Consider the following 26824-nt stretch of genomic DNA (forward strand, 5'->3'; position numbering starts at 1 on the left):
GTATAATACACATCGGAAATAACCGAAGGACCAATTTGAGGCAAACAACTAAGTAAATTATGGACGATCTACATAATAGTATATTGTGTTGACACTGAAGATTTAATGAAGTTTTTGTTTTTACCCATGTCATAGGAATGTTAAATTAGGTTAAGAAACAAAAAACCCCACCAAGCTACATTCTTTATATAATACAATACCAGTTCTCTTAAAACTTTAAAGATTGAAAGGAAACATGCCAAAATGACCATTTTTTTCCCCTCAGGGTGGTAGATTTATGTGGTGAATTTTTCTTCTTTATTAGTTTTCTGCACTTTCCCTAAGTTTTCCATAATAAGCACATGCTGCTTTTATGATAAAAATTTAGAGAAAGTTAAAAAATTCACACAAACACACAACTCCTTTTGCCTCCCTTGATGACTAGTGCAAATGATCAAATCCAAGTGAAAATCAGACTGAGGCCAGTGTCCTACCTGGTATAGGGCCTATGCTGACTTGAATAAGATTCTCAGCTGGCTGGAGAAAGCTTCAGTTCTCCTCTTGCAAAACAAAACAAAAAACAAAAACAAAAACTTTTCATTTGCACATAATTGCAAACTCATGGAAAGTTGTAAGACTAGTAAAAAGAATACCTGCATACCTGTGCCCATTGGTCTTTTTTTAGTATATATTTTACACTTTGCTCTTTCTTTTTTCAGTTGCTTTTTCTCTCTATAAAACCATAGGTAGAAAAACGTGTGTAGATTTTTATACAATAAAATATGTATTATAGAATTATTTATTATTTAATATAATGAAATATAACATATAGAATATACATATATGTACATATATGCACATATAATTTTTCAGAATCACTTCATGGTCCTTTACCCCTCAGTACTTCAGTGTGTATTTCCTAACAATAAGGATATTCTCTTGAAAAAGCATAACATAGTTTTTAACTACAATAATTTAACATGGGTCCAATCTAGGATTAGAAAGTGCATGAAATTGTCCTGTAAGTAGCCAGTCAGAATATTTGTTCTGCTCCTGATTTTTACCTCATTAACAAAAGCAAATGTGAACATCCTGTTAGATTATGTAAATATTTAGAATTGTCCTCTCATTATTCATTTTATTAACGAAGCAAATCCCTTCCTTTAGTGGTTGCATTTATAGAGTAGTTTATGAGCAACTGCATTTATAAACCCTCTTTTGCAGTGTAGTTTCCAACATTCTTGAGAACACAGCAAGTTGTAGAAGTAAAAGCTGGGCCAGCAGCAGAAAGCAATTTAATAGGGTGACCGTAGACATTCTTATGGCCACTGTAACCTTGTAAACTATTATGCCTGTGCTCTTAAAACAATATCCTATTTTGTAAAAAGAATAGAAAAGCCAAGTTAAACAAAACCCAATGATACCCTCTGTGAAAGCAGTATTTCAGCAGTATACCTTTCAAACTTAATCACAGTAGTCACATTCAGGTGTGACTATCTTTCCACAGCTTCACCTTTCCCCCAGGTTTTTGTGTTAGGTTGTTTATGTTTAAGGTGTTTTTCTAAGGAGGGTCTTTTCTTTCTAAATTGCTAGTCTCAAAGGTACAACCAGGTAAAATCGTACTATAAAGAGAGGTTCTGTTTGGTACAAGTCATTACTGGTACCTGGAGGGAAACAAGGCCTTGTTGATCTGATTGCACTGTGTTCTGGCCAGCAGATTGTCCTGTATAATAATATCTCTTCCTGGTTCTTGTTCATTTCACACTGAATTGCTCATGAGGATGAGAGTGGAGATAAAATTTCGGAGCTCTGGTTGCTATCAGAGGTCCTATGAGGCCTCACTTACCTGTGCACGTTAAACAGAACAGTCAGGGCTGGGGTTGTGGCTCAGTGGTAGAGCGATTGCCTAGCATGTGTGAGGCAATGGGTTCGATCCTCAGCACCGCATAAAATAAATAAGTAAAGGTATAGAAAATGCCCAGTTAGAAAAAAACACAACACAGTACAATCAAGTGCTTCTGATTGCCAAGCAGACCCCCAGTGTTCAGCAACAAAACCATGAATGACCATCGCTCTCTCCAACAAGGACTTCTATCATTACTCAGTTTTACTCATCCCTCTCTGTCTGCCATGGACTTAGGGTTTTTTAAAGTTGGAGTCCACAAAACTGCAATCCTACTTTCTTGGAGTCCAAATGCTGGAAACATAAGATGAGGGGTATATGACCAGGAGGGTGGAAGAATGAGGGTGCTGTAATATTTTCTATGTTCCCTTCCTTTCTGAAACCAGAGTGATTTTGTTTGGTAGTTTGGGAATGAACAGTGGTTTCTTGTAATATATCTATTTTAGCAACAAGAATTGCAAATCCCTTCAGAATTTTTCTATACTGAAATCTACTTAAGAGCTTATTACTGGGTTCCAGTGTCATCAAGAACTAAGTTGGTTGTTAGTGCTCGAATTGTCACACTCTTGTCATTTTTTTTTTTTTTTTTGAAATGTATTTCTTTTTGTAATATAATTTCAACATAACGGGTAAGTGTAGGTGGTAGTCCAAAAAATTCTGTTTAATTCAAAATTAAGATTAATATAGGGTCCCATTAATTGGGAGGTTACATGAAAAACAATATTTTTCATTTATTTTGTCACGAAAAGCAAAAAAGCAAAGAATAAAACTTAATTTCCTCACAACTGGTTGTGCATTGCCCCGACTAAGTCTCAAATCATCTCAAAACAGTCACTGTGTTCACTTCCTTATTATTAGAGGAGAGACCAAACTAGTCCAGTTGAGAATGGGGTGGCTGAGAACAGGGGCCAACTGCTGTCCCCTCATTGTTGCTTCTGATTTGTGCCATATGATTTGCTTCTCCTTCCTGTCAGTCTCTCCTCTTTCCCTTCCTCCCTTTTTTCTTCGTGCCTCCTTGCCTCTTTATTTGCTAAAATGTCTGATGTTGGGTTCCCAGAAAGCTGTTTCCTAGAGATGTTGAGGGGAAGTCTGAAAAACAGTTCCCTGACGGGACTTAAGGAGGAAGCTCTGGAAAGCATTTAAAGGCAGAAAAGCATCAGCCATCCTTGTCTTCCATCATGTTTCCTTTTTCTTTTAGACTTCAGGCTGTGAAGAAAAATGAGAAGAAAAGGGTGAGAGGCAAAGGAATTGGATTTATCTAGTTTCCACTGTGTTTAGTTCCTGATGAGCCCGTTCTTCAGTGCCCTGCCTTAGGGAGCTAATAAGCATTGATGGGGAACAGTGATCCCACCCATGTAGTTACTTAGGCTACATGACAGATGGAGATGCCATCTCGTGTAAGTGGACAGGAGCAGGGATTGTGAGAGCAACGGGGGCACTTTCTCAATCAAGCAGGCTGTTAAACTACAGCAGCAAAGGGGCAGGGGTCTCATTCTGTGTAACTAGATTCTGAGATGCTATTAATTCCTTTAGCTTTTACCATTTGCCATTCTAGCTAGTTGTGGCTATGTAGATTTTCTCATTTACATAGCTTATAAATCTTAGAGAGCAGACATTGGGTCATACTCTGTGTCCCCTATGCCTGGCCTGTTGTTTAGGGCTCAAGGCAGGGTGGTCTAGTGCTGAGCTGGCTCCTAGGGGAGCCACTAGTCACATGAACTATTTAATTTAACACTGAACAGAAAACTCAGCCCTCAGTTGAATCAACTACATCTTGAATGCCCAGTAGACACACATGGCTAGTAGTTACCATACTAGATGGGACAGCCACAGAGTCTTTTATCATCATAGAGGTTCTGTTGGGTGGTACTGGTTTAGGCCACCTATTATCTCATTAATGTACTCATTCTTTTCAGGGTTGGATTGTTTTGAAGCCATTGAACTATTGATTTTTTTTCGGTGACTTACAATGATATTTGGTGTTAGGGATTTAAACAAAGATCTTAAGGTGGGTTTTTATACTAATTTGTCATAGATGCCCAAAGGAATTATTTTTCAGAGTTAAGGAGGCTTCCATGCCACCAGCTCTCTTTAAACTATGCAATAAACAAACTAGGAAAAGATCGCTGATATTCCCCATCTGATTTGCCTCTGTCACAGTGAATACTGACCCACAGACACTGGAAAGCAGAGTGATGCAAAGGGCGAGAACCACAGATTCAAAGGTCAAGGCACTTTGTAACTGTTGAGGTACTTGTGTTTAACTGGTATGGAAGGCAGTAGAACCTGTGAGTGACCTTAAGCTGAGAATACTTGTGGGAGTCCTGCAGCTGGGTCCGGGGTGGGAGAGATGGAGACATTGGAGGTAAGGATTTGGAGGAGGAAAGCAGCATCATAGACTAGTGATCCTATCAGTACACCTGAGCTCTAAAATTCTAGATTTGCCATTTCCTAGTCATGTACTTTTAGTTCAGATCTTTTACTTCTCTGGACCTCTGTTTATAAGATTAGAAAATTAGAAAAAAAGGCATTACAACATGCAGATAAAAGCAAAGACTCTAGAGTCCAGTTACCCTCCACCTATTGACTCTGTGGCCCAGGGCAAGTGACTTAGCTGCTCTGCATTCACTTTCCTCATGTATCATGTGGGGACAGCACAAGTACACAGGCTGTGGTGAGGATTAAGTCAGGATATGTGTGCCCAGTGCTTAGCACGTTGTTGGCCATGTGGTCAGTGGCACATAGGTGCTGGCAACAGTGAGGGTGAGGTCAGATGATGGAGATGACCCAGACAGTACGTCAGCATCCTTTGCTCATGTCATCTTTATCTTCATCCTCTCTGGTAACCTCTGGGTCTGTTTTCTGATTCACAGAAATAATGACCACAAGCAAGGCAGAAACTTTAAAATAATAAGCAGCTGTTCTTATTGTCAATGCTGCTGCCTTACAAGGGCTTATTAGAAATGTGGCTTTTCCTTCATGAGTTTAAGCTTAATGAGTTTACTGTTATACCCTCTCAAGTGGACAGAGAGCCCCTTAGATAATCCAAGAGACTCCTTTCTTACCCTTGGATGTGAATCTGTCCTCCCCACGGTAATGTTTTCTCTAACCTACCTTCAGCAGGGATCAGCAAGCTAAGAGATATTTTAGGCTTCGAGATTTATACAGTCTGTGTTGAAACTATTCAGCTCTGTTTTTGTAGCATGAAAAGATCCAGAGACAGCATGTGAATGATGGGGCTGTGCTCCAGTAAAACTTGATTTGCAAGAGCAGGTGGCTTATCCTGCAGGCCATAGTTTGCCAGCATGTGATGTACACCAAAGATCTGTGGTCTCTTAGCAGCTTTTACTCTCCTACCTTCTGGTGGCTTGCACAGCTCTGAAAATCAGTCTGATTCTTCTTGGAGCCTGTCTCATCTTTGCCTTTCACGGTGACTGTTTCCCCAGTCAGCTGAAGAGACAAGTAACAAAGCAGAACTATCAGAGTGGCTCTGATGTGTGACAGCTAGGAGGACATACCTATTATCCTAAAATCCCTCCTTCTCCTGATAGATACCAGCTTTTACCCAGAGAGCTCAATCCTATGTGTGCGTACACCCACAGTGTATCTTTCATGGATCTGTATTACTGGGTTTCTTTGCCAGACCATAGAGGAAGGCAGGATGGCTTGGGTTCCGATCTTGACTCCTATCTTGTATCTACTTGCTCAGGGAACTGATGTTTTTTGAATGGAGAGCAGGGCCAAGAAGGAGTAGTGGACAAATGCATAGAGCATTGGAGTCCAGCTCCACCCTTTCCCTCCTTAAAGAGAAATGGAGAGATTAATCGAGTCACATGGACTATTTTAACTCAGTACTCATATAGCACTGCTTAAAAGCTGGGAGGAAGGAAGGAATGCAGGATGTGTACACACAGAAAGGACATCTGCAATGCAGTTCTTTAAAAAATATGAGAAGGTTGAGCAGAGGCATGGGCCCATTTCTCAGAGGTTGGTTTGCAGTACTGAGGAGCAGCTATAGGCAGCAAAAATCACATTTGGCTGAGAGAGCTGAGGTCCAAATCTATCCTGCTACTAAAAGGCTGGGTGATCCTGGCCAAGGCATGCTCTGTCTTTGGAGATCAGCTTTCTCAAATGAGGAGACTTGAACCCATCACAGGAGGGTGGTCAACGTGACAGTTTACTTTTGCCTTTACTGAGTATGCCTGTTGTCACACTGATATCTGTCAGGTTAAATGCTGGCCTCGTGGATTTTGCAAGGTGTTGAATGTAGCCTGGAGAGCAGCATGCTGCTAGTCAGAAGGAAGAGGCCAGGCTTAATTCCAAGTGGGTGCCAAAGAAAGACTGTGTGCTCATAGCAGGGTAAAAGAAGTTTCCTCTAACTTACCAAAAAGTGAAGGTGGGGTAGTAAAAATGTCTCCTCAAATGGTGACACATGGTTGGGGAGGACCAAGAGAAAGTGCAATAACTGTGTGCTTTTAGGGAGAATGTGACACATTTTTACTGGTAGAGATTGAACAGTTATTATAGACCTAATGTTTTGAGTCTTTAAGCCTATACAAGTGTGTCACTAGACATCATAATAGTCCAATCTGCACCTGGAATTACAAAGGAATTGAGATGCCTTGCTGGAGGATTTCAACCATTCCTAAATTTTTATGCAGAGGGAGACCTTGGTCTCATGTGGTCCAGCTGCCCAGTCACAGATGGAATCCTGAGAACAGCTTTGCACTGGTCACATGTGGTGGTGGTGGTGGTGGTTGTGGGGGCATGTGTCCTGACATTTATTCCCTCCCAGTCCTGCTATGTATTACTTACTAATTAAGTAGGTTTAGGCTTGGGCTATACTGAAACCCTCTTCACTTCAGTATCTTCTTTTCATGCTAATTAGGGTCAACGTAAGTCTCCCTAGTAAAGGGTTCTCAAATTACATGTTTTCTTCAGAATAGTGCATCTTTGTAACTCATTGGGACTTTGTGCTTAAATTCTACAAGTGATCCTTGAGGATGGAGAAAACTGCCACTCATATAAGGGTAGAAAGCTGCTATTACAGAAATAATTTACTTCGCTTCCAGAAAGATGATGTCTGCTGGGCATGGTGGCGCACATCTGGGATCCCAGTGGCTCAGAAGACTGAGACAGGAGGATGGCCAGCTTCAACAACTTAGTGAGACCCTTAGCAACTTAGTGAGATCCTGTTTTAAAAAAAAAAAAAAAAAAGGGGTATATAGCTCAGTGGTGAAGTGCCCTGGGTTATATCTCCAGTACCAAAACAAACAAATAAAAAAACAGAAAAACAATGTCCAAGTACTTGTCCACAGAGTACATCTTTAGCCAAGACAACCATGAATTTCTTCAGGGAAAAATGCTGTAAGAGATACTAAGTTAGAGAGTGATTATCTTTGTTTTTGTTACATATCTTTCCATCTTTGATCTGCTTTTTGTTACATCTGTTTGACAGTTATTATTATCTGTATTTTGAACTACTTTCCTAAAAAATGAATGGATCAATCTGTTAGATTATGAATTAGTTGTTCTTTGGGCAAAGCAAGGGGAATATAATACATATGAAGCAAACAGTTCCTGTGTACTTTGTGCTGTCCTGCTCTGAGGTGATGGGGGGAGGATGATTGGGATAAATTTGTAACCAGGTTCACCTCTGAGGAATCCTAAGGTCAAGGAAGAACTGGGAAATTTTACAAGAAGATTTATTATTAAACCACTTGTGGTGTTTTCATTTAATTTTATGTGTTTGAACACCAAGTTCAAGGTGCATTGTCTTAGGACCAGGGCTTAGTAGGCTTTAGTAACATGAAGAGTGTTTGTTTTTGTTTTATTTTTGGAAAATGTACAAGTTGGAGAGCAGGGGGGAGAGAGAGAGAGAGAGAGAGAGAGAGAGAGAGAGAGAGAGAGAGAGAGAGAGAGAGAACCGTGGTCACAAGAGACTCACTGAGTCCAATCTTCACATTTTACACAAGATGAAGCAGAGGCACAGGGAAGAGGGGCGATTTGCTCAGGATCCTATGGCTTGCAGGGATAGGAGGGAATCAAGGCCTGGTTCTTCTGACTCCTGGAAGAGTGCTTTTTATATTTTACCTGTTTCCTTTCTGGTCAAAGGACTGCTAAGTACAGAGGCTATTGCTATTTGAAAATAATTACTCAAGTTATTTGAATGAGAAAATGGAGAGGTCGTTTGTCTGTGAGGGTGCTGAAGGTTTAGGTTGGAGGATCAAAAGTCCCTTTGGCCTTTACAAGGGGTCATGAGGAGAGGGAGATGGAAGTTGTGTCTCAGAGGAGCACCCCTGACCTGTTTTCTCTCCCTGGAGTGCCTTGCTGAGAACCATGGTGGTCCATAGAGAATGAGGAGGAGGCGGTGGCACGTGTTCGCCTTTGCTAAGCATCGTCACTGAATGATTTTAAGCCGTGGAAGGAGAAAGAGCAGTGACCATGAGACAAATGAGGACGTCTTGGCTGAGGTGAAAAGAAATGATAGAAATTTGTTAAATTCTTGCAATGTGCACATCACCTTCCCACTTTTCCACTTTTTCTACTTCATTTCTCTTTGCCTTGCACCCTGTTAGCCTATCCCCCAGGGGCTGGAGCAGCTCCTAGCTGCTCCTGACATTCTCTGACTTTAACCAACTTTCCTTGAAAATGTCCTGGTCCAGGACAAATCTATGAGAGACTTTCTTTAGAGGAACTTTATTGACTATGTGTTGATTTGTAGGGAGGGAGAGAAATAATAATTCATACTTATCAAATGTTTATTGTGTGTCAGGCACTATTCTACGGAATTTATATTTATTTTCCCATTTAATTAATAGAACAGTTTTATGATGTGAGGCTCATGACTGTTTTACACTTCAGGAACAGAAAGATTGAATAGCTTGACTAAGGTCGCACCACACGGCCGAGGTGAGCCTGGGCAGGCACTTAGGCATTTGGCTTTGGATCTGAGCTGGTAATTAGTGTGTTGCACTGCTTCTCACTCCTGTCCCTCCCTCCTTTGGAGAAGGTGTTGGGGTGTGTGGACACATGATTAGAACCTAGACCAATACAAGTGTATTATTGCAATGTGCATTTCCTTTATTTCTACTTGTCGCCCTTTCTATAACTCCATGGTGGGGAATGGGTGCTAGTAGGGAAACATATTGAAAGTATTTATATTACTGGGTGTGGTGGTGCACACCTCTAATCGAATGGCTCAGCAGGCTGAAGCAGGAGGATCACAAGTTCAAGGTCAGCCTCAGCAACTTCGTAAGACTCTAAGCAGCTTAGTGACACCCTATCTCAAAGTGAAAAATAAAAAAAAATGGCTGGGGATCTAGCTCAGAGGTTAATTGTCCTAGAAAGGTGGGATTGATGATTCTAGTCCCCGGAGGTAGCATGGTGTGATGAAAAAAGACAGATGAGTCAGATTGAGATGGCTATGGAGTGTTAGTGCTAACCATGTAACTGTGCCAGGCCACTAAACCTGTCCTCAGTTTGCTCATCTGCAGTGTGGATATGACTCCTTTCTCAGGGTTGCTCATAGAGATTGAATAAGATTGTATGTAATGTTGGTAAACCTGCTAGCCTGGCTTCCCTTCTCTCCCTAACAAGGACATTGGGATGAACCATAGTGGAGCATTTAGAGAGGTGAGGTCAGGACAGAGAGGCCCAAGATTTTCAACCCAAGTAGAAATGCAATAAGGGTCAAATTTAACGGGACATACAGGCCAGGAGAAATGGCTGCAGAGAAAGATCCGCATTGGAAATGCCATCAAGTCTGATTGTCCTCTAGGATAAAAGAAACTGGAAAAGAAAGTCAGAGTATTACCGAGGTAGTCTGATTCTGATCCCTCAGGGTGGGAGGAAGGACCTTTGCTCACACTGCATGCACCTGCTGGGATGATGGTGGAGAAGAAGACACTCCACCAACAGGTGAAAATGGAAACCCACCCAGGAGGTGCAGGAGGTAAGCAAAGGGAAGGTCCTTGTGGGGCTTGGTTTTGGTCACCTGTATCATAAAGCCCTTAGTTCAATGTCTCTCTAATGTCTCCTTCCATTGTAAAATCCTTCAGTGATACAGATCCTGAAATAGAATTCACAACCAACCCCCTTTCATATGTCAGGGTTGAAACTCAAAAGAGTAAGCACAGACCAGCTGGCTCGTTGGTCCAACCTTTTATTTGCATGACTTTCATGCCCCAAACAGTATGTAAAACTGTTCTTAGAGGAACAATACTTCTTAAGAACCAGGACTTAATTTGCTTAGTGCACTTATTTTAAAAGTTCAGACATTGTCATTGAATTGAGCTATGTTTTATTTCTTGAGTTTTTGGTTATAATATTTGTTATTTCTTCCATTCTATTTACAACTCACTGCTCAAGCAAAGCAAAACATAACATCAACCCCACCTTATATAGCAAGCAACAAGAAATAGTTTTTTCAGTAACAGCTTCTTTCTCAGTTCTAGGTCTTTATGAATCCCAACAACAGGATTAGAAAAAGTTTCCCTATCCCAAGTGCAATTTCTCCTTTAGGATTGGTTCATTGTGGGAGAACTGGCCTTATTGGGAGTTGTTAAGGAAATATATCTCTTAGATCTGCGTCTCTGGAGCCACCTTCCTCTTTTCCAGGCTGAGCAGTAAGATCCAGTCCAGCTGTGCAGCTGATTTGCCATGCAGAACAACTGTGGGAGTAGAATTGTGTTTGTTTCTTGTATAAACATTTCCCAGGGTTCGCAGTGGTTAGGTGACAGGTGTTAAGCAACTGGAACCTATGCCCTGCATATATTTGAACAATATAAATAAAGTCTTGAACCAGGTTTTAGGAAGGACTTGAGGAAACATTTCATGTGAATTATTAAAACCACCATATGCAGCGTTCAGAAATGAAAGTATTAGGAACTGGATACTAAATTAGTACCTTTCTACTTCAATTTTGTTTCAAGTGAGGTTAGGATGTTTGCTACTACCCACATGAGACTACTAAAATATATTTTATAATATTTTATACATTTTAGCCTTATAACAAGGGTTTCTGCTACTGTTCATGTTTTCACTGCCTACTTTAATGGAAACTTATATATCATGCTTACTGAGTGCCATGTCCTGTTGTCAGTAATTTATAAATATTAATTTAATTTTAATAATCTTGTGGAAGGCCACGTTGTCCTCATTTTACAAATGGGGAAAATGAGGTACAGAGTAACTTGCCCCAGGTCTCTTAGCAAGGAAGTAAGAGTGCCAGATTTTAAATTCAAGTTTCAGTCTGACTTCCTTGATCGTAAGAATTTGGATTTTCCATCAATTACTTTGATGCTTGGCTTTTCTAATTTATTTATTTATTTTATTTCTTGTACCAGGGATCAAACTACTCAGGGCCTCAACCAAGCACTCTACCACTGAGCTACATCTCCGCCCTGCTGTGGTTTTTTTTTTAAACCATGTTCAAATCAAGAAAAATTTTATTTCCCTTAGCAAAACCCAGTTTGCCTGGCTTGTTCTGAAATAAACCACTTAGAAAATCATCATCCACAACGAGCTTCCCTCCGTAGAAGCTGCTCTGATTTTCTACATTTTCATAAATTGCTTGGTGTGGAAAAATTTGTAAGCTGAAATGTTTTAAAAGTAAAGCCTGCTTGCAGTAGTCTGAGGTGATGGAGTCGTGCTGATCGGAACTCACATCACTGTAGCTTGGTGGTTTTCTCAGCACCAGACAGCAGCAGCAATAAGCAGCAGCAGCCCCAGCCCTTCCTCCTCTGCCAGAGACTCCTTGACTAAAAATTCCAGACAGTCATCCTGTCTGTCAGCCCACATTTCCTATGGGAAGTAGACTTGAAGTGTAAACACCAGGAAGTTGGGCAAAGGGAGCAGATCATTTTGTCTCAGAGGCTGCAGTGTGCTGGCCCTCCTGCCGCAAGGCTGCTGCCCACTGCAGTCGTTTTACAGGGTGGGAATGGCTAGGCTGCTTTCCACCGCAGACCCCCCACCCCACTGCCTTTTCCATGTTCGCTTCCAGCCATTCCATTTCCAGCAGACAGCACCCTCCTGTTTAAACTCCTGGGGAGTTTGGGAATTCTAAGGCACATAGAACTACTGCAACAGAAAGGCCTCAAAAGCATTATCTCCTGTGCAGAGTAGCCAGAGATGTGGCCTGTGCCCTTGGGAGTTAGAGGCAGCTATCCTTCCAGGGCCACCCACCCCTGACTACCTTCCTCTAGGCTTTAGGAGAAAGATGTTTTTACTTTTTAACTGCATATTTCCTCTTTTATTCTATAGCTTATCTAAACAGTTTTTTAATTTAAAACTGTTTCACTGAAAAACAAATCAGCATTTCTCCCACATAGTGCTCAGATACTAATAGAAAAAAACAAATCCCTAAAAATGTGTGTCCTTGAATCAACCTGGTCAGGTATTATATAAGCATATTTTGCAGAGGAGGAAGAATTTCTGGAATTGCGTCGATCGTTCTTCACAAGTTGTTTGTGGCTAATGCAGCGGATGTATAGAACTCAGTGTGTTGGGTTGATGATGATTCACCAAATTTTAATAGATAGGTGGGTTCAAGTTTGCAAGTTAAAAAAATAATAACACTTACTATGCTTCATCAAATCTGTGACACAGTTGATTGTGAGACATATTATTATATACATCTCTAATGGATGGGGGCTACTGCAACAGAGCTCTGAAAGTTAAAATATGCATTCAGTTGTACTAGCATTAATGAAATATGGCCGTATTTTGGCCACAGTTGTGCCTCCTTTCCATGTTGTCTGACAACACAACTCTAAGTTCAGTGTTCTGTTCTGTTTTTCCCTACTTGGCCTGTGCAACATTCTTCTATTGGTCTCCAAGACATGATACATTCTCTGTTCTCCTCCTGTGTCACTGGCTGTTCCTTCCCTTTCTCCTTGGCTGGTTCCTCCTCATCTTCCTGACTTCTAAACAGTGAAGCCCCAGGGCTTCATGTTTGTACCTCTTTTCCACCTATAAACTCCCTCCCTTGGTAATCCATGGCTTTAAATACCACCTGTCCTCTGGTAATTCCCAGGTGCATCTATCCAGCCTGGACCTTGTACCTGAACTTAAAATGGAAATATCCTTCTGTCTGGTTGACAGATCCAGATGTCTGTCATACTTCTGCTTAAGATGGATAACACTGAATTCCATACCATACCTGTATATCCATTGCCCATCATGGAAAGTGCTTCTCCATTCTCCCCTGTGCGCCATCTGAAACCTTAGTCATCCTTGATTCTTCTCTTTCTTTCTGACCCCATATTTGGTGCATTTAAATCTTATCACTTCCACTTGAAACATATGCAGAAGTCGACTACTTTCTACCACTTGCACAGCCTCCACTTGGGCCCAAATCTCTCTCACTTCCTCCTGCATCGATGCTGTGCCCTTTACCTGGTTGCTCCATCTCTGTCTGCACCTCTCCAGTTTATTCTTGACACATAGCCAGAATGATAGTGTTCAAAGTTTCAGTCAGATTGTGTCATGTTTCTCTTAAATCTCCAGTGACTTTTTTGGATGCAGAGTAACAGCCAAAAGGCCTCATGTGATCTGCCCTCCTTTACAGTTTTCTCTTATTCTGTGACTCCCATCACCCCCTCCCCCTCACGCCCTTGCTGCAGCCAACACCAACCCTCCTTGCACATGCCCACACCTTTCCTTCTCTGCTTCTACTTGTACCTGCCAACTCCCACCCTGCCTTTGCATATTCTGTTCCCTCTGCCTGGAACTCCCTGCCCCAGATATCAGCATAGCTACTCCATTAAGTCTTGACTCACATGTCCCTCTGTGAGGCCACTCCTCCACATGACACCCTGCCCTCTTCCCCTACTTAATTTTCCTCCTTAGCACCCCTCACTAACATACTCTGTATTTTATTATTTTTGGTGGGAACTGGGGGTTGAACTCAGGGGCACTCAATCTCTGAGCCACATCCCCAGACCTTTTTGTATTTTATTTAGAGACAGGGTCTCACTGAGTTGCTTAGTGCCTCACTTTTGCTGAGGCTGACTTTGCACATAAGATCCTACTGCCTCAGCCTCCCAAGCTGCTGGAATTTCAGATGTGTGCCACCGCACCTGGCCACATTCTGTATTTTGTTGTTTATTCTTTCCACATTCTCCCGTAGAATATGGTCTACACAGAAAAGGAACACACACACACACATGCACACACGCACACACACACACACACACATATACAGGTATGTATATATGAATTGCTTCGCATTCATTCATTGCTGTCTCCCCAGTGCCTAGAACAGGGTCTGGCACAAAGTATAGGTACTCAATAAATTTTTGTTGAATAAATCAATCAATAGTTTTAGATAATTGGGACAACTTCAAAGAGCAGACTAACACAGAATAAGAAGGAAGCATTTTTGTATTTTTTTTTCCTGTGGAATGAGATAAAAGATTATTAGTTTTCCTTATAGCATTAGGGATATCTATTCTTTCCATTTGGAAAATTGTCTACTGTTTTGATAGTTTGTCATTGAAAAACCTTCTATCTATTAACATTAAAAGATCTTTACACAGTTTTTTTTTTTGTAGCTCCTAAGATTCATCTGAACTTATAATTACTGTCTATTGAAACTTCAGTAAGATAGTGATTAATTCAGAAATCATTTTCAGATTTTTTTAAAAAAATTTGAACTGTTTGTTCAACGTTTGTGCCTCAACTAGGGAGGGCATATTTTTAACCTGGGGCCTACCAAGTTCCCAGGGCTGATGAAGCAGTTTCTTTGTAATAAATACACTAGGGTTGTCCCTATTGACATGCCACTCCTTAACCCTCTGTGATGTACTGTTTCTATGAAACACACGTACACACGGGCTGGTTGCTTTTAGGAGCACTTACTTTGTTATTAGGGCAGGCAGACACGGCCTAGACAGCTGACTTCAGCAGAAAGATAGTGCTGCAATGGGACTCTCTGCAAGGCCTTTCCATTCTGAGCTCTGGCTTCCGAAGTGGGTGTGGTAGGCCACGCTCAGTTGGAGGAGGGCACTGGCTGAGGGGGAGGTTCTTGTGCTAGAACTGGGTTCCAGGAAGCCCAGGTTCCATTCACATTTCTTCATGTATTCAAAGGTATTGTTTGTATTTCCTAATATAGGCTAGGCTCTGGTGGATGCTGGGGATAATGGTATTCAAAGCGGATGTGAGACCTGGGGAGAAGATGGTAGGAAGGGCCTCTCTGAAGACAGGACCATTGTAGAGATTAGAGTGTGAATCCAGGAATGCTGAAGCCAGGCTTTCACTTCAGTCTCTGAACCTGACACGTGTTGATCTGTACATACATGGTATGTCTTGTGTCCATTCTTGCCCCTGGATCTGCAGTTTGCAAGCCATAGACACGGCACATGCCTATCATGAGCACATCCTTCAAGGAAGGATGGGGTGGTGTTGGAAGGGAAGTCATCTTGGGCTCATGTGTACTGTTTTCCACATGTAGCTCTCAGGAGACTGTTGTGTGTGTGTGCTGAGAAACCAGCATGGGGTAACTGTGGATTCATCTGTCCTGGGAGGAGGTTGTGTGTTAATTGCCTCCATGGGAATCTTCTCATTATATTACTTTGCCTCTTTTTCTAGAAGAATAATGAGAACTGACATCACCTTTAACGAGTATGAGAGATGCAGTGGGAATGCTTAAATCCTTTTAAGTGATGGCTTTGCTACCATCAAAAAGTTTATAACCATATTTAGCCCTTGGATGCATCCATTCTGTGTGACACTGGATTACAGGCCATGAAATCTAGGGTGCTGTGATAACAGACACCCTTTGTCTCCTCTGGCTCTGTAATCACTGTCCTTCATACCTCTTCCAAAGAAGGCTGTAGTATGATTCTTACTGAAGGCACTCATTTCAGATATTTATCTCCAAAAGGGAAAGGACTTTAACACCTCTTCTAATTATAAAGATCAATTCAGGTTTTTATAAAAAGAGAAGAAAGCTTTTTTTGCATACTGGAGCTGACATTGAGCTTTTAAAAAGTGATCCTTGAATTAGCATTGTCACCCAGATTATGTCTAATTCAAGGTTTTAGAATGCATTGGAAAATGCCATTTCTTTTGTTATAGCCATTTATCACCTGTGCCTCCATTCTTGCGCTCTCTTGCTGTGGATCAGGTCGAGTGTCAGCCTGATTCTGTTGTGATTCCCTGCATGTAGTAGAGGTGGTGGCAGCAGCACTTTTCTATCCACACTGGAGTTCTGTGGATGAATTCAGTGATGGTGCCCCTCCTGGCACATGCTAGTGAGGGTCCATGTAGCACAGGAAGCCAGAAGCCTGTTGCTGGGCTTTGTTGGTGAGCACCTATGATCCTGATGCTAAGAACCATCTCTATGCAGAACTCCTCCCACCTTTTAGCTGCATCCTCCCAGTGATTCTCTTCTATACAGAAATAGAGGGGGCAAAAGAAGGAGAGCATAGTATTAGCCCTGACAGGCATTTTTAATACCCAATCACATAAATAATCTTATCCATCCTGCCAGACAAGAGGTAATATTTCCATTTTGCTTACATGGACACTGAAATCTTAGAGGTTATCATTTGCCCAAGGTCACCCAACTAACAAGTTATGGAGTTGGAGTTTGAAATTGAATCTTGTAATGGCCAAGTTCATGATCTTTCCACTACAGTTCTCGTCCTTTCCCCAGGAGCCAAGGCCACCTACCTGCTCAGTTTCTGGCAAGTACCACCTCGGTTTATAGGGCTTGACTTCTTTGATGACTTCTTCAGAAATTTCACCCAGAGCTCTAGGGCCTGGCACCACGGAGAAAAGCAATGCTAGGCTGCATGCCCCTATCTATCAGCCCTTCTCTGGGTGGAGGGTTTTGTTACTTTTCAGTGTAAGAAAATGGAGGCTAAGCATTCATTCAGTTAAACAGTTTAGACCAATTCAGCACACAGTGACTGTCTCTAGTCTTAATGAAAACTCTCGGGAACTCTGATGAGACAGATGACCAGAGCACCTGCCAGAGAGGTGGTCTCCATTTCACTTCCTGTGACTTCACATATAAATTAATAATTGTGGTGGGAACTTTCATTGTCATGTGTGTGTGTGTTTAACAAATACTTTTCTAACTGTTTATGATATTTGACAGTCTGGCTATAGTCTTCACATTACTAATTGCAGGGGTTGGTTAACTATAGCTTGTGGGTCATATCCATCTGTTTACATGTTCTTGTAAATCAAAATGTGTTAGAACCCAGCCATGCACATTTGCATGCATGATCTTTCATGCTCCATGCTAGAATAGGGTGGCTGCTTTCATGCTACAGCAGGGTGGAGAAGACATGACAGAGTGCAGGGTTCTTGAAGCCTCAAATACTTGCTATTGTCATTGCAGAAAAAAATTTTCTGAACCTCTCCTCATCCCTTTTTTAGGGTATCACAATTTTAGTGAAAAGGAAAGAATTTGTTAGCCCCAGAAAAAACAGCCCTAAGTCTGTTTGGTCAATAATAATAAACCAGGAGGAAGCATAGACACTACGGCCAGCCTAGAGCATGTTCATGCCTAAACCAGATGACCAGGCTAAGGGAACCTTAATTTCTGTGAGTACTATGCTCCTCCACTGCATCACTTCCATTAGTGACAACAGAAGCACCTCTAAGCAGCTCACTGACCTTGTACTAGTCACCAACCTCTACGTGGTATTTTTTACTGATAAGATAAATCACTTAAAAGTATGTGTTTATAAAGCATATAAACACACACATACATCTTAAATATATAGTGGTTCCTCCTATGCATGGGGGATTGGTCCCAGGACCCCCACAGGAATATCAAAATCCAAGGATGTTCAAGTCCCTTATATAAAATGGCATAGTACTTGACTGCGACATAGTAATTTAATGTACATACATCCTCTGATGTATTTTAAATCATTTGTAGATTGTTTATAATACCTCATATGATGTAAATACTTTGTAATTAGTTATTACTCTATATTGTTTAGAATATAATAGCCAAAAAAATGTTTGTACGTGTTCAGACAGATATGATTTAAAAAAAAATACCTTTGATCTGCAGTTGTTTGAATCCACAGGCATGAAACCTGCGGATATGGAAGGTGATGGTATATGTACGTGTTTATGCATATGTTATATACATAGTTTTAAAAGAAATAACGAAATAAACATTGAATAAAGTAATAAAATAAGAAGATCCATTTTTCTACCATCCAGCTTAGGAAATAGGACTGTATGAATACCTTTGAGGTCCCTTCTGTGTACATTCCCTTCCCTCTCCTACCCCAGAAGTAATTGTATCAATTTGGTTAATTACCCTGTTGCTTTTCTCCATAATTGTATTTCTTTATTACCTAGAACTATTTTTTTTTTTAACAAAGAACACTTTCACATTCTGACAAATTTGTGTTTCCCTGGTGTTGCTTCAGTTTCTTGGTGATGATTTTTTTCTGCCTTCAGATTGCATAAGAATTATCAGTCATGCAAACATAGCCTAACACACAGGGCAGCTCAAAAAATACTCTTGACATATTGGTCGTGATGGACTGGGGACAAGGTGCAGCCAACTCAGGGGCTAGTTCAGATTGTTCAGGCTCTTCTCCCCACCGGGGTTTTGTGATAATGTATTAAGTTGAAAGGCTGGTATCTCCTGAGGGAACGGTTGCCTGCTCTGTCTTCGATTTCTCAATTCTCCAATGGGAGAGGGCAGTGTTGAGGAACATGGTTGGCTCAGGATAGTCCCAGAGAGGAGAGATCTAGTTGAGTAAGAGAACAAGATGAAATCTTTAAATTCGGCTTCCAGTCTATTTAATTTCAAGGAAAATCTCATTGTATCCATTCTTTTGTGTTTTTCCTTTTTTCCTTATTTTGTGTCTTTTTTTTTTTTAAAGTATAAATATTTTGGAAAAGTTTTGGAAAAAGGAACCATTGTTAAGCTTTTTAAACTCTATAATTACTCCATAAAGGCTGTGTATTTGCATTGGAAATGCATTGAGACTTAAGTTTTAGTGCTCAGTGTATATGTAGCATTTGTAATGATGGGGGTACTTCCAAAAATAAATTAACTGCATAGAAAATGTTAATCAGCTCATTCCCAGCAACCACAGTGAGTATCTCCATTGTACAATAAGGAAATGGACGTGACAGTTAGTGGTTTGCCCAAAGCCACACTGCCATCAACATTATGAAGTTTTAAGCAATGGTCCTTCTTACAAGAAAACGCAGTCATGTTTTCATGTAAGACACTGTGGGTCTTAGTCAAATTGACCTATATTAGATTCAGGGACTAACAAGCCTTTTGGTGTTGGGAAGAATCTACCACAATAACCACAAAGAGCTGGCTTGTTCCATACAGTTACCTGCAGGGTTTTAAATAACACTTGGGTGTTTTGAGGAGTCTATTTGCTTGAAATCAAAAGCTCTGCATCTGACTGAACATTGCTACCAAACTAAAAAGCAACTGGATCAAGTAGGGAAAACAGTGTGAAACTACAATTAGGTCTTGATTTGTGACATTCTGTATTTTTTTAAAAATTTATGATTTGTAGCAATTCTTTTACAGTTAAGGAGAAAGTTTTTGAAAACAATTTTCAGAGAACTGCTTTTGGATATTGTATGTAGACACTTCCAAATCGTCTACCTAACAGGATTGTGTGGTACAGCAAGGACTTCTGGGAAGGAACCACTAAATCCTCCATTTTCAGTATTCTTGTTCTTTTCTTAGGCAAAAATTGATAGTTCATTTTATAAATACTTTCCTCAACAATTATTGGAAGCAAAAAATATCCACTCCCTCCACCCCCCACCCCACTAACTGCTTGTTAATTGAAAAATTCAATTAATCATAGTGGTAAGCTCCTCTTTAGTTTCCTGTTTTCCTTTCTTCCCTAAATCTCACTTGGAACTTGACCCCCCCCCCCCCTTTTTTTTAACATGTAGTGAATACTTTAAGACAGTGTTAGCATTAACAATTCCAGTATTGGGGAATGTAAGCATAGCCTCATTCAAAGACATGGTATGGATTTAGAGGATTCACTCACCTATTGATGTAAAAAAAACAGAACCCTCACATGAGGATACTTTATGTATAAAACAGGCAAAAACAACTTGCAATTGTAGAGAGAAGATGCAGAGACACCAAAGTGAGCTACTCGCAGAGAGTTCCACCTGTCAGAGGGTTCTTGCCAAACGCTTATCATTATGGATCTGGAGATTTGATTTCAGCATTTTGCCCTGTATTCATCACATGTGGGGACCACAAACTCACATTAAGAATTTACAAGTGTGATGATCCATAATAATACAGTAGTCCTCTGCTTACCCAGTTTTTGCATTTCTTAGCAATACTGGCAATTCACATAAGCTAGAGAAGCTGTAAGTGCTTTTTTTTTTTTTTTTTTTTGCGGTACTGGGGATCAAACTCAGGGCCTTGTGCTTTTGAGGCAAGCGCTCTACCAGCTGAGCTCCCTCCCCAGCCCAAGCGCTTTCTTTTAAGTGAACAGGTGAAGGTTCTTTGCTTAATAAAGAAAGAGAGAAAATCATAATGCTTAATTTGCTAAGATCAACCATGAGAATGAATCTTTTACTGTAAAATTTAGAAGAAGACAAAAGAAATTCAATGTTAGTTTTTTTTTTTTTTTTTTTGGTTGCACCTCAAACTGCAAAAGTATAGCCACAATGCATGTTAACTGCCAGTGAAGTTGAAAAAGGCATTAAACTATAAAATTAGGTATTATTTGTGGTGTCAGGCAACCACTGGGAGACTTGAAATGTATTCTGTGGATAAGGGGGGACTAATGTTAAATTACTGGGGGGAAGCTACCTGGCAGAAAAACCAGCCTGGGTAATTTGCTAAAGGAATATGCTCCTTCTTGGAAGGTAGCATGAATTAACACTTTTAATATTAGTTACACCTTTGACAGTTCAGATTACCAGCCTGGTGAGCTGGGGTAAGGACCCAACCCATCTAACTTTGTGATATTGGCCCAACAGCCTAACATTTCTAGCTGTTTTTTCTGCTTACTTGTACAATTGGAATATTAATACCTTATAAAGATGTTCAATGAGCTAATGCCTGATCTTAATACCTGGAAGATAATGGCTATGATGATGATGATGGTGATGTTATTTTGGCTCTTATCTTTATAATAACTGTGCAAGTCAACTTAGAAGACTACATAGACCAGAACATTGCTTGTTGAGCATAGAACTAGAGTCTAGAATCACTTCTATTGGCTTGGAACAGTTGTGTACATTGCCAGTTGACATAAAGGACACCATTCCCCAAATCTGCACATTCTTTGTCCAGATAAGGCCAGGTAAAGTCCGCTGCGGCCTTAATTTGTAGCTTATATTTTTTTTCTGAATTTCATGAAGTCACCACTTTTATAGTCTGGGATCTCTAATTTATTTGGTTAAATTTGTATTTAGTAGTAACAAAGGAATCACTCTCATTACCTTGATTGGGTTTGGCTTTTAGAACATCTTCTGGGGCTGATGTTTTATACTTAGAAGATTAATCCTTCTGGTTTCACATTTCATAAGTGAATGTTTTTAAATTAATACACTGGTTGGTTGGTTGGTTGATTTATTTTTTAGTTACTGGGGATTGAGCCTAGGGCTTTTTGCGCCCTAGGCAAAGTGCTCTACCCTTGAACTACATCCCTAAACCAGGCAATGAGATTCGTGTGAGGGATCTCACTAGTTTCCATGTTGGGCTGCATTTGCCAGGTACCTTTGACACAGGGCATGAGGAAAGCCACCTCCTTGTAGTGCATACCTGTTCTGAATTTGTTTTTATTTTATTTTATCTCCGGTGTAGGTATCGACATCCTGAAGCTTGTAGCAGCCCAAGTGGGAAGCCAATGGAAGGATATCTATCAGTTTCTGTGCAATGCCAGCGAGAGGGAGGTGGCCGCTTTCTCCAACGGATACACAGCGGACCACGAGCGGGCCTATGCGGCTCTGCAGCACTGGACCATCCGGGGCCCTGAGGCCAGCCTCGCCCAGTTAATTAGCGCCCTGCGCCAGCACCGGCGCAATGATGTCGTGGAAAAGATTCGCGGGCTGATGGAAGACACCACCCAGGTAATGTAGCCCTGGTTGTGTCTCTGCCACTCACTTCTCTTTTCCTCACTTTTCGTCAGGTACAAGTGACAGCGGAAAATAGCCGATTTTAGGTGTTTAGGGACACACATCCATACCCCTACCTTCTAGGGCTGGGGTTCTCAATGGTTGTCCATAGAATCATCTAGGGACCTTTTTAATAGTTCTGATGCTTGGACCCCACCGCAGTTCAGTCAAATCAGAACCTCTAGGAAAAGGACTATGAATCGATACTTTTTAAAACTCTTCAAGTGATTCCAGTGTGCAGTCAAGTTGAGAATTATCTTTGGGATTGGTTCCACATCAGACTGTGCCAGTCAGATCAACTCCATCACCTAATTTACAGTCTCATTTTGATCACACGCTTTGGACAAAACCAAGAAGGAAATCTCTTTTCTTTATCCTCTTCCCTCCTCCAGAGGGTGTGTGTGTGTGTGTGTGTGTGTGTGTGTGTGTGTGTGTGTGCGCGCGCGCGCGCGCGCGCGCACTCCAAAGTTGGTTAGTTAGGGAGGCTTGCTTTCACGTCTTGAGGATGAAGGTTGTGCTACCAGCAGGGCAACAGATAATGGCTGCTTGGTTGTTCAGTCCTGCAGATCAGATAGAAAGTGAGGGTGGGGGGATCCTAGATTGTGATTTATACCAACAGCGCTGGCTTTGCAATCAAGACACTGGATTTGAATCCTGGTTAAGGTTAAGTTACATCGACTTTTTAAAAAAATTTACTGTTATTTGCATTTTTAAACCTATTTTATATGTATTTTACTACAAATAAAACAAAATGTCATGATGTAACTCATTTAACAGCCCTTCTTTAATTATATTGCCATGAAAGGTGATGAATTTAGTATAGAATTGGGTGTTGGATCATATTTCTCACAGACTTCAATTAAACTTCTGGAATGTATTTCTAAAATAAAGAAAATGCTGCCACCAAGGCTTGATAAAACCCACTGGAGATTCAAAAGGTCCTCTGTTTGTTTTTTTCCAATGATCCAAACTAGGTAGAGATTTTTTTCCCGCAACTTAGTTCACTACCATTCTGCACAAAATTTTGTATATCAAGGGACTCAATTTTATATACCTAAGAAATCCAAAAGTTTTTATGTTTTTATACCAACAGTGTTGTTCTCTTTCACTGCTGAAATAAATTCACATCAGGTGGGATTTTTTTTAGCCATGCAACTGTTTGGATAAAAATTTATAGGTGCGAATTGACTTTGAAGTCAGTCTTTAAAGCTCCTGGTATATTTTTAACTTTTTGGAAATGTGGAATTTCAGGAAAAAATATTTACTAACAGACCAAGTATAAACATTGAAAGTCACACACCAATGTCTTATGAATTTCTGAGAAACAATTTCAAGAAATATGATGTGCAACTAAAACTAGCCTTTAAGTAACTGGATTTTTGGTAAAAGCAGAGGAGAGATTTACCTTTCAATTAAATAAAATGCTTGCAGTTTGAATAAAGGGAGTCCAGAGGCAAAGCAGTATTCTGCTGATTTTAAGGGAAGGACTGGTAAGACAGCAGCAGACTTGAAAAAGGATTCAAATTCTTGGGAATAAATCACCAGATCTCTTTGATGATTCTCACAAGAAAGATAATGAGATTGATTGACTCAAACCCCTGGTGGGCCCAGGAAAAATGAATTAGAGGAGACCACATATCAAAGAGATTAATTCATAGCATAAAAATCATAGGAAATGAATAAAAATGAATCAGAAAACAAAGCACCCTTTTCCCAAATGCTGAACTCTTATTCACTTTAATCCTTTCCTTCCTTCTATCTCCTCCATAATACAAAAAGATTCTAATAGTGTCTATTTTTTGTTATTTACATTCTGAGAAACAGTGGTGTGCAAGTATCCTCTAGCTTTCTGTTTGGTTCTGCTGTACCCTGTGTGTGATGATGGATGCTGACAAGGCAATAATAAGCTTCTTTTTCCATGTTTTAATAATAGTGTACATCACTGTCCAGCAACATTCTGGATCCAGTTCTTACTCTAATGTTAATAACCAACAGGCATGGATTTGTGGCTGTCAGTTCTGATTAATTGCACAGTATGAAACTGTCCATAGTTTATCTCTAGAGATTTGTTAAGTCAGACAAGAGAGTCAAAAGGCAGGGGGTATAATTGAGGTTTACTCTTTGCATCTTATGATGAATTTGTACTCCCTGAGTATTGTAATATTGCTGAGCAATGGGGACTTTGCTTCATTTCTGTGGACTCTTTATGTGTAAAAATGACTTTTTTTTTTTTTTTTTTTTTTTGGTGAATGCTTTTTCCTGTCATTGACTCTGTTATAGTCCACCCAAAGAAGTAGCTCTGTTGTGGCTTTTAGTTTCCTCTGCCCAGAACAGCTGGTTCATTATTAACCATGGTGTCCTATAAACCATTTTAAAATTAACACATCCAGAGGCTCTATCTTCCTTAATTTGAGGTACCAGGTTTTTTTTTTTTTTTTTTTTTTTCCAGGTTCTCTCCTTTCAAGGTCAATGTCTAACATAAGACCAGCCTTCTAGAATCCTATCTTTTCTTTCAGTGCATGAGCATTTGGAAGCAGCAGAGTAGTGGGCTGATAGTTGGAAGTTGCAAGCATTTGGCCAAAATTATTAAAAAAGAAAAGAAAACAAAAACCTAATATAGCATTGCAAATTGTATGTTATCTCATTTTCTATCCTTTTACCTTTTTGTTTGTATGTGTATCTTTATTAAAAGAATGTCTCTTGTAATAACTATATATTTAAGGTGTTCTTTTAACTCCAGTCTGATGGTTTTTGTCATTTAATTAGAGTATTTCAGTGGGTTTACATTTTTATTAATGTAATTCTCGTATTTGGGTTTAAGTCTACCATCTTACTGTTTGTTTTCTATTTGTCTCCTCTCTCTCTCCCTCTTTTGTTTCTCTTTCTCTCTTTTGGATTAGGTCTTCTTTTGGATTAATCAAATATTTTCTATTATCTCATATTTCCTCCTCTATTAGCTTGTTAGCTACACTTAAAAAAAAAAACTTATAATGACTACCCTAGGGATTATAACTGTGTAATATGAAATATATTATAAATATGTACCTTTTTCAAACCATTTTTAGATAATACAGCAAACCCTAGAAGACTTGAATACTATTTATCCTTGTCTTGCATTTTGGCTTCATTGTCATGAATTTTAATACTACATGTTTAATGCCCCCCAAAGGCATGGTCATGGTCTTCCACAGTGAGGATTTATGGAGGATTGTGGAGGATTTATTGATCTTTTCTGTTGAACTTCATGCTTTCCTACAGCTTCAGTTTTTTACCTGGGATCACTTTTTAAAATGTATACATATACCTAAAGACTGCTTCTCAGTGTAGGGGTCCATAAGTAAAATCTTGTCTTTTTATCTAGAAAATGCTCACAGAATAAATAACTAGTATTATTTCACACTAGTTTTTGAAGGCTAACTGGAAATAGAAGTTTAGCTAGCAGATTATTTTCTTTCAGTCCTTTAATGCCTGGGTTGAAGTTCTCCCCTACTAAACAGCCAAGGAGATGATGTGATTTTATTTTTAAATCTGTATCGCGTAATAAATTATGTTATAGCAGGCACTTTGGGCAATGCAAAGATTAGCATGTCAAAGTCAGTGCAGTCGAGGAAGCTTGCGGTTGAAGAGAAGAAGTGAACACATACTTATCTCCTGTGAGGGAGCATATTCAGGGGACCTGGATGGGGTATGCTAGCTGTCCTAATAATGGGCTCCAATTGGAACAGAAGCCTGGAGATGTGTGCCGGTTTAAATTCCTGTCCTAGGGGTATACTCGCATTGGGAACCCTGGGTAAATAATTTCACCTCTGTGCCTCAGTTTCTCCATGACAAAATGGAAACAACATGAGTGCATGGACTGCAGGTTGCTTTGGGAATGAGGGTTGTTTGACCATGGTAAGCAGCCAGTGAATGTTTACTATTAGTTGCAATTATTTCCCAGCTCTAGAGGCCAGAGCAATGGAAGAATGTTCCTAACTAGCTCCAACACCCACACATAATGAATCTTTTAAATCCTGAACACTGAGGGTCACTTAGTCTTGGGTGGAGAGGTTCTCTCAATTCCAAGACTGCTTAAAGTAGACAGTCAAGGCGAAAGCTTGCTGCCTGTCTTCAGTGCCCCAGAACTGGAAAGCCCAGCTAAGTGTAAATATTTATTCCTTACTGGCTGAGCAAGTGTTCCTAGGCTAGCTGGAATGTTTTCTGTAGCAGGGAAACAAAGGTGTGTATGAAGATAATGTTCTGCTCCCTCAGTGGCTGTCAAGAAAAAGGAAACAACGTGGACCAACTGAATTTCTAGGATTTCCTTCAGTTAAGTTTTCCATGTGTCCCCCACCTCCAGTTTTTATTTTAGGGCCTTTGTAAATGCAGATAGGCTTAAGCAGTGCCATCTTTTCTTTTTTTTTAAGCCTTATTTTTAGGCGCCATTCCCACCCCTTGGATGTAGGGAGTTTGTTTCTTCTTTGTAGGAAACCCTGGGCGAACAATTCCTCGGACTCTTGAGATTTTTCCACTTAAATGGGAATTCAAGGATGTGCCCTTCACACACTGAGTGGTTACCAAAATTAATAGAGGCAATGACTTGTGCAACTGGGATGCAAACAAGTGAGACATGAAAGTGGTGCCTGGTGGCAGGGGGGCCGAGGCGACTGTGCTATGAATTCCAGGACCCTTTTATGGTTCCATTTGAAAAGGACAGGAAAAAGGAATTTTCATGCACCTAAAAAATGATAATATTAAAAACAACCATTGCAATTTAAACATAATTGAAAGTGTTATTTTAACTGATTTGACTAGAGATTGACACATTTTAAGGACAGATGTTGATCAGGCAGGAGA

The 26824-nt window shown here is 40.3% G+C and overlaps 1 protein-coding gene across 2 annotated transcripts in view; it reads left to right on the forward strand.

Moving 5' to 3' along the window:
• The window catches only part of TNFRSF21 (TNF receptor superfamily member 21), a 67132-nt gene that overhangs the window by 25313 nt on the left and 14995 nt on the right, over window positions 1–26824 (forward strand). For both annotated transcript variants that reach the window (XM_079147147.1, XM_079147146.1), the window contains exon 4: window positions 21678–21943. In XM_079147147.1, the coding sequence (XP_079003273.1) occupies window positions 21678–21943 (266 nt within the window). The remainder of the gene's footprint in view (window positions 1–21677; window positions 21944–26824) is intronic.

Source organism: Sciurus vulgaris, assembly GCF_902686455.1.
Source record: "Sciurus vulgaris genome assembly, chromosome: 7".
NCBI lineage: Eukaryota > Metazoa > Chordata > Mammalia > Rodentia > Sciuridae > Sciurus > Sciurus vulgaris.